The 14249-nt window shown below is 36.6% G+C and overlaps 1 protein-coding gene across 2 annotated transcripts in view; it reads left to right on the forward strand.

The window, feature by feature from the left end:
* The window catches only part of SRFBP1 (serum response factor binding protein 1), a 62854-nt gene extending 50096 nt beyond the window's left edge, over nucleotides 1-12758 (forward strand). For both annotated transcript variants that reach the window (XM_070412520.1, XM_070412521.1), the window contains 4 exons: nucleotides 5341-5422; nucleotides 6445-7153; nucleotides 8779-8816; nucleotides 12323-12758. In XM_070412520.1, the coding sequence (XP_070268621.1) occupies nucleotides 5341-5422; nucleotides 6445-7153; nucleotides 8779-8816; nucleotides 12323-12507 (1014 nt within the window). In that variant the 3' untranslated portion in view covers nucleotides 12508-12758. The remainder of the gene's footprint in view (nucleotides 1-5340; nucleotides 5423-6444; nucleotides 7154-8778; nucleotides 8817-12322) is intronic.
* The last annotated feature ends 1491 nt before the right edge of the window (nucleotides 12759-14249 follow it).

The raw sequence follows: 14249 nt of genomic DNA on the forward strand, positions 1-14249 counted from the left end.
CTGCTGATCGCTCGTTATGGGAACCCCGCCTCTACTGTGGGTGGAGCCATTTGTGACAGCATGATGGTTAATTTGCATATTACCTCTTTATTATATAGGACTAATAGGATTACATATACATTTAGATTAAATGAACATTTTGTGATTGTTATTTTAACTTTGTCATGTAGTGAGTGATTACTTTTCCCTTTCCATAATGTTTCTATTTCCTATAGTTTATCATTGTTATGTTTGTTTTGTTAGTTTTCTATGTTCTCTCTAGCATAGCACCAAACCCCTCAACAGTTACTGAAATCTCCTCTAAAAATATTTAATACACCAGGTGTTCTAATTCTAAATCTTCTGTCACCATACTGGGCATTTCTTTTGCCTGGATCTCTTCTTTCTTACATCCCGTGCCTTCCTCATTTGCTGTATCCTTCTTATTGGTGGTGAGGCATTGGCTACTTCTTGGGAGAATGATTCAATGGATGTGAACTTTTTTAAACCTTGCATGTCTCAAAGTATTTTTATTCTTACCTAGTTTGAAAATTATTTTCCTACAGCTATTTAGAAGCATTGCTTTATTGTCTTTTGACCTCTGATCCTGATTCCTAAATTTGTGTATGTGAGTGTATGTGATATAATTATTATTTTTGTGTGTGTGATTTGCTGTGTTTGTTTGCTTTTTTCTTCTGAAAGCTTGTAAAGTCAGTATTCTGATGTGACTGTTTTCATATATTGTGTTGAGCCTTTTCAACCTGAAAAATTATGTCCTTCATTGGACATAAAAGCTGTGCTACAGCTTTTAATATGCTTTCTGTAAAGTTCAAGCAAGCATGTTTGACCCATAAACTTCAGCATTCCAGCTTGTCACTGAGTGACTCAGGATACCAGCAAAAGACTTTCTTCCCAGATTCTCTCATATCTCTTTAAGGTAGATAAAATGGGTAAGAAGTCCAGTGTTGCATCAGGAAACCTAGAAATGTATTGAAGAAGCAGAAGACTGATTTGATACTGTATGTAATGAATGATCTCTCAATGGACTACATTTCTTAGAGAAGGTTGAACAGAGATGTGTAAGAGTCACAATCAAGGTATATCAGTTACCCTAAGGTTGCTATAACAAAATGCCACAAATTAGATGGTTTAAAACAACAGAAATTTATTCTCTCATGATTCAGGAGGCTAAAACATGAAGTCAAGGTGTCAGTAAGGCTATACTTCCTTAGAAGGTCCTAGGAAAGAACCCTTCCTTGCTGCTCCCAACCTCTAGTGTCCCTAGGCCTTCCTCGGCTTGTGGCAGTTTAACTCTCATCTCTGCCTCAGCCTTCTTCATTTTCTGTCTCTCTGTGCCTCTGTAACCAAATGTTAGGGCCCACCCTAATCCATTGTGATCTCTTAAATTAAATCTGCAAGGATCCTGCTTCTAAATAAGGTCACATTCTGAGTTTCTAGTTGAACATAAATTTTAGGGGAAGATTATGCAGTGCAGTACGCAAGGTAATTAGATAGCAGGAAGTCCTGGCAGAGGATTTTCACCAGGTATAATCTGAAGACATTATTCTGGGTGACATTACCTAGATCAATCGTCTAAACAGTAGATTTCAAACTGCCACCATCTTGCTTTTACTTAGATATTCAAAAGTTTATATTACCTGCAAGGAAAAAAACCTTATATTGGGTTATTTAACATTGTAGAATAAATTTAAAATAAAGATGTTTGAAGCTGGTAGCTCTTCTTTCACACACTAGTGAAATTTATTCACTTGCTTTATGGAATGTTTACTGAATGCCAGCTATTAACCGTTATTGTTCTAGGCACTGGGTCTAAGCAGGGGTGGAGAATGTCTGGCCCACGGGCCATATAAGGCCTGCAAGATCATTTGGTCTGGCCCTGCCAAGGCATTAGGGATGAGTTAATTAAATGTTTGACGAAATATAGCAGGCTGATTTTTAAGTTGATAATTTTGTATGGCTCTCGAAAATGTTATATATACCCAAATGGCCCTTGGCAGAAAAAAAAGGTTCCCTGAACCTGGTCTAAAGCAATGAAGAAGATAAAGTGTCTGCCTTACTGATATGCAGATATCTGCACTGGCATGAAGTATTAGGTGATGTGAAATAAATGAGGAATGATGGAAAGCGTTGTGTTAGTTTAGGCAACATTTTAGCAGAGACCTGAATACAGTGAGATGATCAACCATATATATATAGATATATATATCTCTATATATAGATATATATATATATATTTGGGAGTAGAGTATTCCAGGTAGGGAAGGTCTTGCAAAGGAAAAGCCTATAAGTATCAAGAACAGATAACATGATCTGGTTATATTTTAAAAGCTCACTGTGGCTGTTAGAGGGAAAATTGGCTGTAGGGGAGCAAAATGCTAAAGAGAGTGACCAGGTATGAAATTATTACATTTGTCCAGGTGAGAAGACCGTTGGTGAAAGGTAGTAAGAGTAGAAATGGTAAGAAGTGAGTATATTTTGCAGTTGGAACCATACGATTTGCTGAAGGATTAATTATGAGATGTAAAGGAAGGAAAAATACAATAGAAGAATCCTTAGAGTTTTAGGCCTGTGTAACCAGAAAAGTTAAAATTACTTACAATAAAATGGGAAAGTCTATAGTAAAAGTGGGCTTGAGAAGAAAATCAAAGAATTATACAACTATCAAGGAGGTGGTTGGATATATGAGTCTGTAGCCCAAGTTAAACTGGAAGTAGAAATTTGGAAGTTGTTAGCCTACAGATGATATTTAAAGTAGTTAACCCGCATTATGAATTTTCTAAATTCTTAAATACATTAAATATGATGTGTAATCTGTTCCTGTTCAGTCATCATCAAATATTTATAAAGTTTTGGCTGTAAGCCAGGCACTGTAGTGGAAGGTTCTGAGAATGCAATAGTGATATTGGACATCCAAAGTATAAATATAGAGGATTAGATAATTTCTAGGTGTATATTAAATGGAAGTTCAAACATTATATAGTCATAAGTTATATCACCTAGCTTAATACTATATATCATTTGATTCCTTCGTATTAATTTAGTCTTAACTTGATCTTTTCAGTTCTTTGAAAGCAGGAGCTATATTATACTTTTTAAGAAATATGTATTTTTTATTGATTTCAGAGAGGAAGGAAGAGGGAGAGAGATAGAAACATCATTAATGAGAGAGAATCATTGATTGGCTGCCTCCTGCACACCCCTAATGGGGGATCGAGCCCACAACCAGGGCATGAGCCCTTGACTGGAATCGAACCTGGGACCTTTTGGTCTGTAGGCCGACGCTCTACCCACTGAGCCAAACCAGCTAGAGCGATATATTTTTTTTTTTTTTTTAAATTAAATCTTTATTGTTCAGATTATTACATTTGTTCCTCTTTTTTCCCCCCATAACTCCCCTCCTTCCAGCTCCCACCCCACCCTCCACCCTCACTCCCCACCCACTGTGTTCATCCCTAGGTGCATGATTTTTGTCCAGTCACTTCCCGCATCTCCCACACCCCTTTTTCCCCCAAGAATAGTCAGTCTATTCCCTTTCTATGTCCCTGATTCTATTATAATCACCAGTTCATTCTGTACATCAGGTTATTTATTCACTTGATTCTTAGATTCATTTGTTGATAGATGCATGTTTGTTGTTCATAGTTTGTATCTTTACCTTTTTCTTCTTCTTCCTCTTCTTAAAGGATACCTTTCAGCATTTCATATAATACTGGTTTGGCGGTGATGAACTCCTTTAGCTTTTCCTTATCTGTGAAGCTCTTTATCTGACCTTCAATTCTGAATGATAGCTTTGCTGGATAAAGTAATCTTGGTTGTAGGTTCTTGGTATTCAGCACTTTGAATATTTCTTGCCATTCCCTTCTGGCCTGCAAAGTTTCTGTTGAGAAATCAGCTGACAGTCGTATGGGTATTCCCTTGTAGGTAATTGAGCCTCTTTCTCTTGCTGCTTTTAAGATTTTCTCTTTGTCTTTTGCTCTTGGCATTTTAATGATGATGTGTCTTGGTGTGGTCCTCTTTGGATTCCTTTTGTTTGGGGTTCTCTGCGCTTCTTGGACCTGTAAGTCCATTTCTTTCTCCAGGTGGGGGAAGTTTTCTGCCATTATTTCTTGAAATAGGTTTTCAATATCTTGCTGTCTCTCATCTTCTGGCACTCCAATGACTCTGATATTAGACCGCTTAAAGCTGTCCCAGAGGCTCCTTACACTATCTTCACACTTTCGGATTCTTTTTTCATTTTGCTTTTCCAATTGGGTGTTTTTTGTCGAATCTTTGGTTTGATTATTGTACTCCTCTGGTCTGCTATTGGGTATAATATTCTTTATTTCAGTCCGTGTATGCTTACTTTCTAATTTCTTTATCGTAGCATCGAGGGTCTCATTAGTTTTTGTGAGGCTCTGCACAAATTTATGGCAAGCCCTCAAAATTGCGATTCTTAGCTCCATATCCTCCATTTCTGTCATGTTTTTTTGTCTCCGCATCTTTTATGCTTTCTTGGTGCACCCCCTTGTGGTCTCTGTGCGCAGTCTTGTTCTAGCCAAGCCTTAATTGTTGTAGTTAACACTAGAGGGATTTGACCCCCAGGCCGACTGGCTATAGGAATCAGCTGTATGGAAAACGTCTGCCTTCTGGGGAGGTGCTAATCCAGCCTTTGCCTGAGGCGATTGGCAAATGGCTGTGCGCAGGCTTTGGGCGGGGCGGGATCAACAGGGCGGGCGGAGGGAGCAGTTATGGCCACGCTCAGTCCCGTTCCCAGAGGCTCTGCTTCTCAGAACCCCGGCAGCCGCTGCAAACCTCGGAAAGAAAGCTGCCCTCAGGTTCCAACTGATGCCGGATAATCCCGCTTCTCCCGTTTGAGTCTGGGTCCCTAGAGACTCGCCCGGATCTGGAGCCCAGAGTCTGAGACTCACTCCCGACAGAAAACGACAACCGCGCCCTCAGCCACCAGCCCGCTTTGCGCGCGCACCTCGGTACCTTTGTATTTTCCACACTGCGCCGCCTCTGAGCCTCGATTTGCTGTTCTCTTTCCTTCTAGTTGTAGAGTCTCTCTTCAGCCAGCCTTCCTGTGGTTCTGGGTGATGTCCGTTCAGTCTTTTAGTTGTATTTTTGAAATGGTTGTTTGCGGCAGCGGTCTCTGGTGTTTACCTACGCCGCCATCTTGGCTCCTCCTCCAGAATCGATATATTTTTTTATACTTTATAAAAATCACATGTAATGCCTACCACAATTTTAGAAAGACATTAAGTACCCAAACAATATTTATTCATTGATTACACAATAATTATAATTATCCAAGGACAGTAGTATTTTTATCAGCGTGAATTTTATTGTTTCAATTTGCAGCCTGAATCTACTGCGACTGAAAGAGCAATTGCCAGATTAGCAATGCACCCTCTTCTGAAGAAAAAAATAGATATGCTTAAAGGTATGAATTAAAGCCATGTACTTATTAATGCATTTGTGCATATTATTTTGAAAAATGGCTGTTGATTTATTTGTGTTTTTGGTTCTTTTGCCTTTCAAGGACCTTTTCTGTTATAAATATCTCTTTCAAATATTTCCATATGTATGGGTAGAGGCTTGAAAATATGGAAGGTATCTGATACCTAAAGAATTATCTAACTATCAAGAAGGTGGTCTGTAGCCCAAGTTAATTCATATTTTTTTCTAAATTCTAATATTTGAATATATGTAATATATATTCATGATTATATTGAATACAATTGATTTTCTAATTATTGATGTAATTCATATTATTTTTGATGTGTCTACTACTTAGCCATATGATTTTCATTTATGTGCCTGTGTATTATAAAATGTATTGAAAGAATTAAATGCTTTTGTCACAGATTGGAAGATATTTTTATGTCTGAAAGCCAATTCATAATGCTCTACAATTATATCAATGCATTATTCCTATAGAAATTAAAGTTATCATTTTGTTTTATTTATTTGCATTCAGTAAAGTTTTTATTGTTCTTCAAGACTCCAAGGCATAAAATGATAGGTTTTTCTCATTTTATGTTTTAAATGGATACTCCCGAGCTTTCTTACTCGAAGTTTGGTTTCTAAAAATCAGTAGCTTTCTTTGTAAACTCAGACTGTTTGTTATATATATATACTCATGCATCACTTAATAACAGGAATAACATTCTGAGAAATGCATCATTAGGCGATTTCATAATTATGCAAACACGATTCAGGGTACTTACACAATTAGATGGTATGGCCTCCTACACACCTAGACGCCATTATAATGTCATGTAACCACTGTCATATATGGCATCCATTGTTGATGGAAATGTCATTATGTGGTGCGTGATTGTATTTAATATAATGTATAAATTAGCCCAAGTGTTCCTAAATAATATAAGGAATATTATACTAAACATTGATATTTTGTGTTGTTTCAGTGTTGAAACAAGTTGTGTGCTATTTTTCTTGCAGCTGCCATCAAAGCCTTCAAAGATGCAAGACAGAATGATGCTGAAGTTAAGTCATCAACGAATGCTTCAGAAGAAAATCATTCCAAGGACACTTCATGTTCAAATGATAATGCCATTAAGTTGCAGCATGAAGGTGCTATTAGTGAGCAAAAAGACAAGGAAGCCAAAATATTAGCAAAGAAAGCAATAAATAGTTCAAAAGAAAAAGTAGCCAAGATGGAACATGGATTCAAAACAGTGGATATTCCAAATTCTCCATCACAGCCTTCTGAAAAGGATCCTGTAGTTCCCTCTCGACCGCAGAATTCTCCTGCTGACCCCAAAATGAAAACAGTAAGTCAGAACCAAGAAAAGAAAGCCTTTGATAGTTCACTTGGTGATAACAGTGATGGAGAAGAATCACATGAAGAAGAGAAGGAGTATTTTGATGATAGCACAGAAGAAAGGTTTTACAAACAGTCTTCCATGTCTGAGGATAGTGATAGTGGAGATGACTTCTTCATTGGGAAAGTCAGACGGACACGAAAGAAGGAAAGTAATTGTCCTCCTTCAGTTTTGGAACAAAAATCTCCCAAAAAAGTGTTCCCTGAAGAAGATATACTTGAAACCCGTGAGAGTATAAGAAATGACAGAAACAAGCCAAGTACAGAAGCAAGGAAGTTTGAATCAGTGTTTTTCCATTCTTTATCTGGATCTAAAAGCTCTAGAAGGTAATTATATTTTTGTATTCTGAAATAATTATTAGTTTTTAATTTTTAAAAATATTAAATATTTACACATCCTAATAGTGAAAGAAGAGACTACCTCCTCTCCATAATTCTGGTTTATTCAAACTACATCCTGTGACTTGGATCTCTCCCACTTTATATTAGGATAATATATACAAAAACACAGATGTCAATGACACATTTATATCCAGCTTCATAAGAAAATGAGATGTTATAGCCAAATAATTTTTATAGCTAATTTAAGTTTATCCCTTCAATTACCAAAGTTTTGAAACTTTGAATTAGCTTTTGATAAATAACTTTTGAAAATGTCTCACATAGTTCACTCTTTAAACAAAACTTAATGAATAAAAATGTGGTGGGTTTTTTTGTTGTTTTGTTTCTGTTAACCTATGGCCATTATTGTAACCATCCATCATTTTATTATGTATTTCTATTTCAGTACAGCTGCTTGCACTAACACCGGAGTTTTTCCAGAATGCTTTTTTATGTTTGGTGATGCTGCTGTCTCTGTCTCTGCTATTAAATACCACTTTTCACAGCTGTTCTGTTTTAAATCAATAAGTTTATTTTCATTTGTAATTTTAATCAGGTAGGGGTATCTTTACACATGGTAAGCTAATTTCTTCATTATTAGCTATTTTCTTCAGTGAACTGTTTTTCTATATATTTAGAGGTCAGGGATCATTTTAATACAATAGAAAACTGATATTGAAAGAAGTTTAAGAGTATGGATGCTGTAGCCGGTTTGGCTCAGAGGACAGAGTATCAGCCTGGGAACTAAAGGGTCCCAGGTTCAATTCCGGCCAAAGGCCACATGCCCAGGTTGCGGGTTCGATTCCCTCCACCCCCAGCAGGGGGTATGCAGGAGGCAGCCAATCAATGATTCTCTCTCATCATTGATGTTTCTCTCTCTTCCTCTCTGAAATCAATCAATCGATCAATAAATATAAAGAGTATAGAAAAGACACACAACCATCTTTGGAGCCTTGAAAATAATTAACATCTCCCAAACCTGCCTTGAAAGTCAACATTTTTTTTCTCACTTGAAAATAACATATCACTATCCCTTTTCTTTCCTACTAAATGTAAGTCTTAATTTTTGTTATAATGACTCATTCCCCCGTGAAAAGATTTTTTGAATTCTTTGTCTAGATAGACCTCAAAAATAGACACAAGGTAACCATAGGATATTAAGTTAGAAGATTTTTTCTTTTTAAATTTTATTTTTCAATTACAGTTTATATTCAACATTATTCATTTCAAGTATACAGCATAGTGGTTAGACAATCATATGCTTTACAGAGTGTTGCCCCCAATATTTCTAGTACCCACTTGACACCATACATAGTATTCCCTCTGCTATACCTTATATGTCTGTGACTGCTTTATAGCCACCAATCTGTACTTTTTAATCCCTTCATTTTTTTCATCCAGTCCCCCAAACCTATCCCCTCTGGCAGTCATCAGTCTGTTCTCTATACTTCTGTGTTTGTTCTTTAGATTCACATGTAAGTGAAATCATATGGTATTTATCTTTCTCTGACTGTTAAATCAGAAGATTTACTTATCTTTTAAAAATCCTAATGATGTTTTTCTTCTTTTAGAAATTACAGAGAACAGGCTCCAAAAAGCAACACCCCAGGTATGTTATTAATGGCTGGTTAACCTCCATGTGCAATAAAGCAATGCTTTGTCAAAGTGGAAGGATGAAAAATTCTCATTGCTCAATAGCCTCAATGGATTATGTACCCATAGAAATGGAACTAGAGCATCTTATAGTTACCTCTTATAATTAATTTAAGTTGTTTTATTTCCCTATGTCCTGCCATTGGGAAAGATATAGACAAAACTTATTAGGAAATATTGGGTGCATTTAATTTATCTTGAACTAAATTAATGCATTCTTTAAGTAAATTATTATATGAGCTATATCTTAGTCAACACTGTGCTGTGAAACATTTAGTATCAAGTATGTTACTTTCTGGGTTGAGAGTAAAATCAAAGTTTTTGGTGTGTTTTTTCTTTTTTAATCCTCACCTGAGGACATGCTTAGAGAGAGGAAAGGAAGGAGGGCGAGAGAGAGAGAAACTTTGATCTGTTGCCTTTTGTATATGTCCCAACTGGGGACCTAACCCACAACCCAGGTATGGGCTCTGACTAGGAATCAAACCAGCAAACTTTTAATGTACAGCACGACACTCAGCCAGCTGAGCTGCTCTGGCCAGCTCGAAGTGTTTTTAAATTAATTTATAACTAATCAAGTTTAATATATTTGGGTCGGCTGACTTCTGTGCATATTCCAAACTCTCACTGATTTAAAAACAATAAAAATTTGTTTCTCTCTCACATCACAGTCCAGCATGAATCAGCAGAGGGGCTATGTTTCACATAGTCATTCAAGGATAAAGTTTCATTTGGATTCTTCCTCTTGCAGTTCCCAGATATTCTCCATTTGGCCAACAGAAGGGAATAAAGTACATGGAAAATTTTACAGAAGGTTATCATGGGCCAGGCCTGAAGTGGCAGAAATCAGTTCTGTTATCATTTCATTAGCCAAAATTTATTTACGTGACCCCATATCTAGCCACATGGGAGCTAAGAAATGCAGACTGATTCTGTGGCTAGGAAAAAAAAAATAAAGTGGAATTTCTTGAACAGATAATCACATAATCACCATCCTTTTGATCACCAGATGCCCTTTTATTTTCCTCCCACACATAGAGCACACTGACCTCCTTCCCAACAAAGCCAACCCAAAGGCTCACCCAGCTCAGCCCAGGATTATTCAGTGATGCTGTGGTGCTTTCCACAGAACTCATGGATGTGACTGCTCTGAGTTTAGTGACCTGTATATTAAAAAAAAAAAACTGGCCCTGGCCCTGGCCACTGGCTCAATTGGTTGAATGTTGTCCAGTGTACCAAGGATTCGCTGGTTTGATTCCCAGTCAAGGCAAATGCCCGGGTTTCAGGCTCTGTCCCCAGTAGGGGGTATGCAGTAGGCAACCGATTGATGTTGCACTCTCACATTAATGTTTCTTTTTCTCTCTCTTCCTCTCCCTTCCTCTCTCTAAAAATCAATAAAAATATTTTTTAATAAAACATAAAAATTTGGCACTAGCTTAGCAGTTCATTGATAGAGGGTAAGAAAATAGATATCTGAGACTGAAAATGAGTATTTGTGTGCTAAAGATAGATAAAACGGTTGGCAGTGAAAACTTGGGAAGCAGGCTTCATGTTTTTGGAGTTTGGGGGGTAAGTGGTTAGAAACGATAAAAGATTAGTATACTGATGGCTCTTTGGCAATATACTACAAAAAATAAAGGAGAGATAATAGAAGCTTCCATTGGCTGTAACTCAAGTTACATGGCCTCAGTTAACTGTTGTGTGACGGGAAATACATTATGGTTGTGCACTTAGAAGGAAAAGACCAAGTTTGGCAGACACGAGGCCATCTGCCTCATTTACCTTATTTTCACAAACATAGGATAACTAAACTAAAGCCACACCCATTTTTTCCCTGAGGAGACCCATGTGAAAGAGATTTTTTTTGTTTATTTTTGCTTAACTTTTTAATTTATAATACTTACCAATTTACTCACATGTGCAAATTTACTTTGCATAATTATAAAAAATATTAGTTTAGAAATACTGTCTCATTCAAATCTCAGTTATCATGAAACAGTTTCACTTAACATTTAAACTCTTCATTCTTCATCACTAGAGCCACTCTGAGTATTATAAATTTCTGGAACACATGGTGATTTGTATAAAATATGAATGTGTACATGATATTTTGGAAACGCTATGCAATTGTTTATAAAACACCAGAAACCCGGTGCATGGATTTGTGCACCGGTGGGGTCCCTTGGCCTGGCCTGCGGGGATCAGGCCGAAACCGGCTCTCCGACATTCCCTGAGGGGTCTTGGATTGTGAGAGAGCACGATCGGGGCTGGGGAGGGACTGCAGGAGGGCTCCAGGGTGTGTCCAGCCCATCTCGCCCAGTCCGGATCAGCCAGACCCCAGCAGCAAGCTAAACTACCAGTCAGAGTGTCTCTCCCCTGGTGGTCAGTGTGCATCATAGTTAACAGTCGAATGGTGGCTTAGGCTTTTATATATGTAGATTATCCCATTTGCTTTTTAAGGAGATCTTTAAAAGGCTTTTGATAGTGCTGTCTAAATTGAAGTGGAGAAATTATGCATCCTATGTTAAACTTAATACATCTGTATTAAACTTTTTGCCTCCCTGTTAATTTCTTAATTTTTTTTTTTGTTCCCCCCTATTTCTTTCTGATTCTATAAACATGCATTGATTCAGGTCTTTTGAAGCTAATATATCTCTCCCAAACAGTAGTTTGTTCAAGGTAATGTAATTGAAGTGCCTCATAATATAAGATGCTGTAAGGACTAGAATATAAGTTGTCAATCTCATATCTTTTGGTAGCTTCATGATTAAAACAAAACTTTGTCTTGTATTGGAGTAGTTTTAGTAATTTACCTTGTAGTAATAACTTTGTTCAGTAACAGAAGGGAGTGAAATCAGTAAATAGCCTTTTAAAAATAAATCTCTCCTATCAACATTGTCAGATGTAGTATCTTAGTAAAGACGTGTGCTTTCTGGCTACATCTGCTTCACACACAGATTTCATAAGCAAATGATATTTCTTAAGATATCACAGCATATATCAGCCGTGGGCAAACTACGGCCCGCGGGCCTGATCCGGCCCTTTTGAAATGAATAAAACTAAAAAAATAAAAAAGACCGTACCCTTTTATGTAATGATGTTTACTTTGAATTTATATTAGTTCACACAAACACTCCATCCATGCTTTTGTTCCGGCCCTCCGGTCCAGTTTAAGAACCCATTGTGGCCCTCAAGTCAAAAAGTTTGCCCACCCCTGGCATATATTAAGAGGCAAGCAATACACATCCACTTGCAAGGATAGGAAGCATGTGTCCCAACATTTACTGCTAATGTATATTTCAACTTCAAACTGTGCCCTATTGGACTTAGGTTTAAAATGAGGTATTCCATTTCAGTAAAACTAAATTTCTTCTTCAGTACTGATTTGAAAAGATAAAATATATATTTTGTGCATGTTGTTTGGGTATATACTTAGTTTTCATTATTTTTGCTTCCTCCTCCCAGGTTTTCAGCAAAATGACCCTCAACTCAAAAATCAGTTTATTAAGAATGCACCAAGAGGACCAGAAAATACAAAACAGCAGACACAGCTGCCTCTTCATCCTTCATGGGAAGCAAGCAGGAGGCGAAAAGAGCAGCAATCTAAAATTGCTGTGTTTCAGGGGAAAAAAATTACGTTTGATGATTAATTAGTACCTCTTTTTGTGAACTTTTCCATCTAAAAAATTGTTTTCCTTCTTTTTGTTTTTTACCAGCCCATTATTTAAACTCGTATTTGGATAAGTCTTTTTGGAGGAGGTATAGAAATCAGTTTGTTGTCTTTATTTCTCTTTTTGAAGTATGTTCAAGTTATGTTTACATAAATCTTGCACAAATCTACATAAATTGGTTTTTAAAAATATGCCCAGAATGTTCCCTTTATAAAAGAATTTTGAGATTATTACTCAGATTTCCTCAGTTGTGCTTATCATGAAGTATATTTCACTGGATTAGGTCTGTGTTTCTTTGCCTTGAGAATAAAAGTTCAGATATATTTAAAATAATAATTGAAAACTATGAGGAAATTATAGCTATTTAAAGTAGATAACCTCTGCTAAAAGTTATTCTTGTTAGTAAAACTAAGATTAAGATAGTAATGTTTGGCCCTGGCTGGGTAGCTCAGTTGGTTAGAGCATCTTCCCAGTACAACCAAGGTTGTGGTTTCAGTCCCTGGTCAGGGCACATACAAGAATCAACCAATGAATACATGAATAGATGGAACAATAAATTGATGTTTCTCTCTCTCTAATATCAATAAAAAAAAAGAGAGTAATGTTCATTTGGGGTACACAGGTAATAAATTATACAAAAATATTAATATTGTTATACAAAAAATATTAATATTGTAGTTTTAATTAGTAATGATCTTGTACTTTTTGACTGTTTTAGTTTCCCAGGATAATTTTAGATTTCTGAATATTTCAATTATTTAAGTAACATACTGTTTAAATGTAGCAACACAACCAAAAATTAGTTTTCTATTTCACTGCATATAAATATTTCTGTTAAATTCAAAATGTATGACACCTAATTACGTGGCCATCTGCTCTTATAGAAACATTTTTGAGGAATCATAGATTGAAGGAGTTATGATTAAAAGAGCATTTCTACAGTAGCTGAACAGAAAGGTTATAAGATGACTCACTGAGGAGGGGGCTACTCTGTACATCATAGTATTTCTATTAAAAGAAAAATTAAGATTTTAAAAATCCTTTCAAGCCCGACTGGCATTGCTCAGTGGTTGAGCGTCAACCTATGAACCAGGAGGACATGGTTCAATTCCTGGACAAGGCACATCCTGCGTTTCAGCAAAATGCGGGCACATCAAGTAGGGGGTGTGCAGGAAGCAGCCCATCAATGATTCTCTCTCATTATTGATGTTTCTATCTCTCCCCTCTCCCTCTCTGAAAGTAATAAAAATGTTTATGTGTGTGTGTGCACGTGCGCACATATATATACATAAATAATAAAATCTCTTCAAAAGTTAATGGCAGGGAAAGCCTTCTGATTAGCAGGAATTCACAAGCTTTGGAGAGTCATTTCTACATTTTCCATGAGCTTAAAAATTTAGATAACTTGAGCAATGGAATTCAAGATACTGTGTGGAAAGAAAATTATTTCTGTGTTGAATGCAAAATTTGTTTTTTTCTTTCAAATTTTATTTTGACATAATTTCAGTTATGTTAGATTGAAATTAATTTCAATTATGAAAATTTATTACAGTAAAAAAGTGAAAGAAAAATGTCTCTATGCCTACCCAGATTTAGCCAAGCTACGAAGTTGAGAGCACTATTTTCCAGACTGCCAAGTCTGCTTAAGACTTTACCCCAAGCCCTAACTGGTTTGGCTCAGTGGATAGAGCATCGGCCTGTGGACTCAGGGTCCCAGGTTC

The sequence above is a fragment of the Myotis yumanensis genome, unplaced genomic scaffold (genome assembly GCF_028538775.1).
Source record: "Myotis yumanensis isolate MYYU_CA2020_CCGP unplaced genomic scaffold, mMyoYum1.0.hap1 SCAF_4, whole genome shotgun sequence".
NCBI lineage: Eukaryota > Metazoa > Chordata > Mammalia > Chiroptera > Vespertilionidae > Myotis > Myotis yumanensis.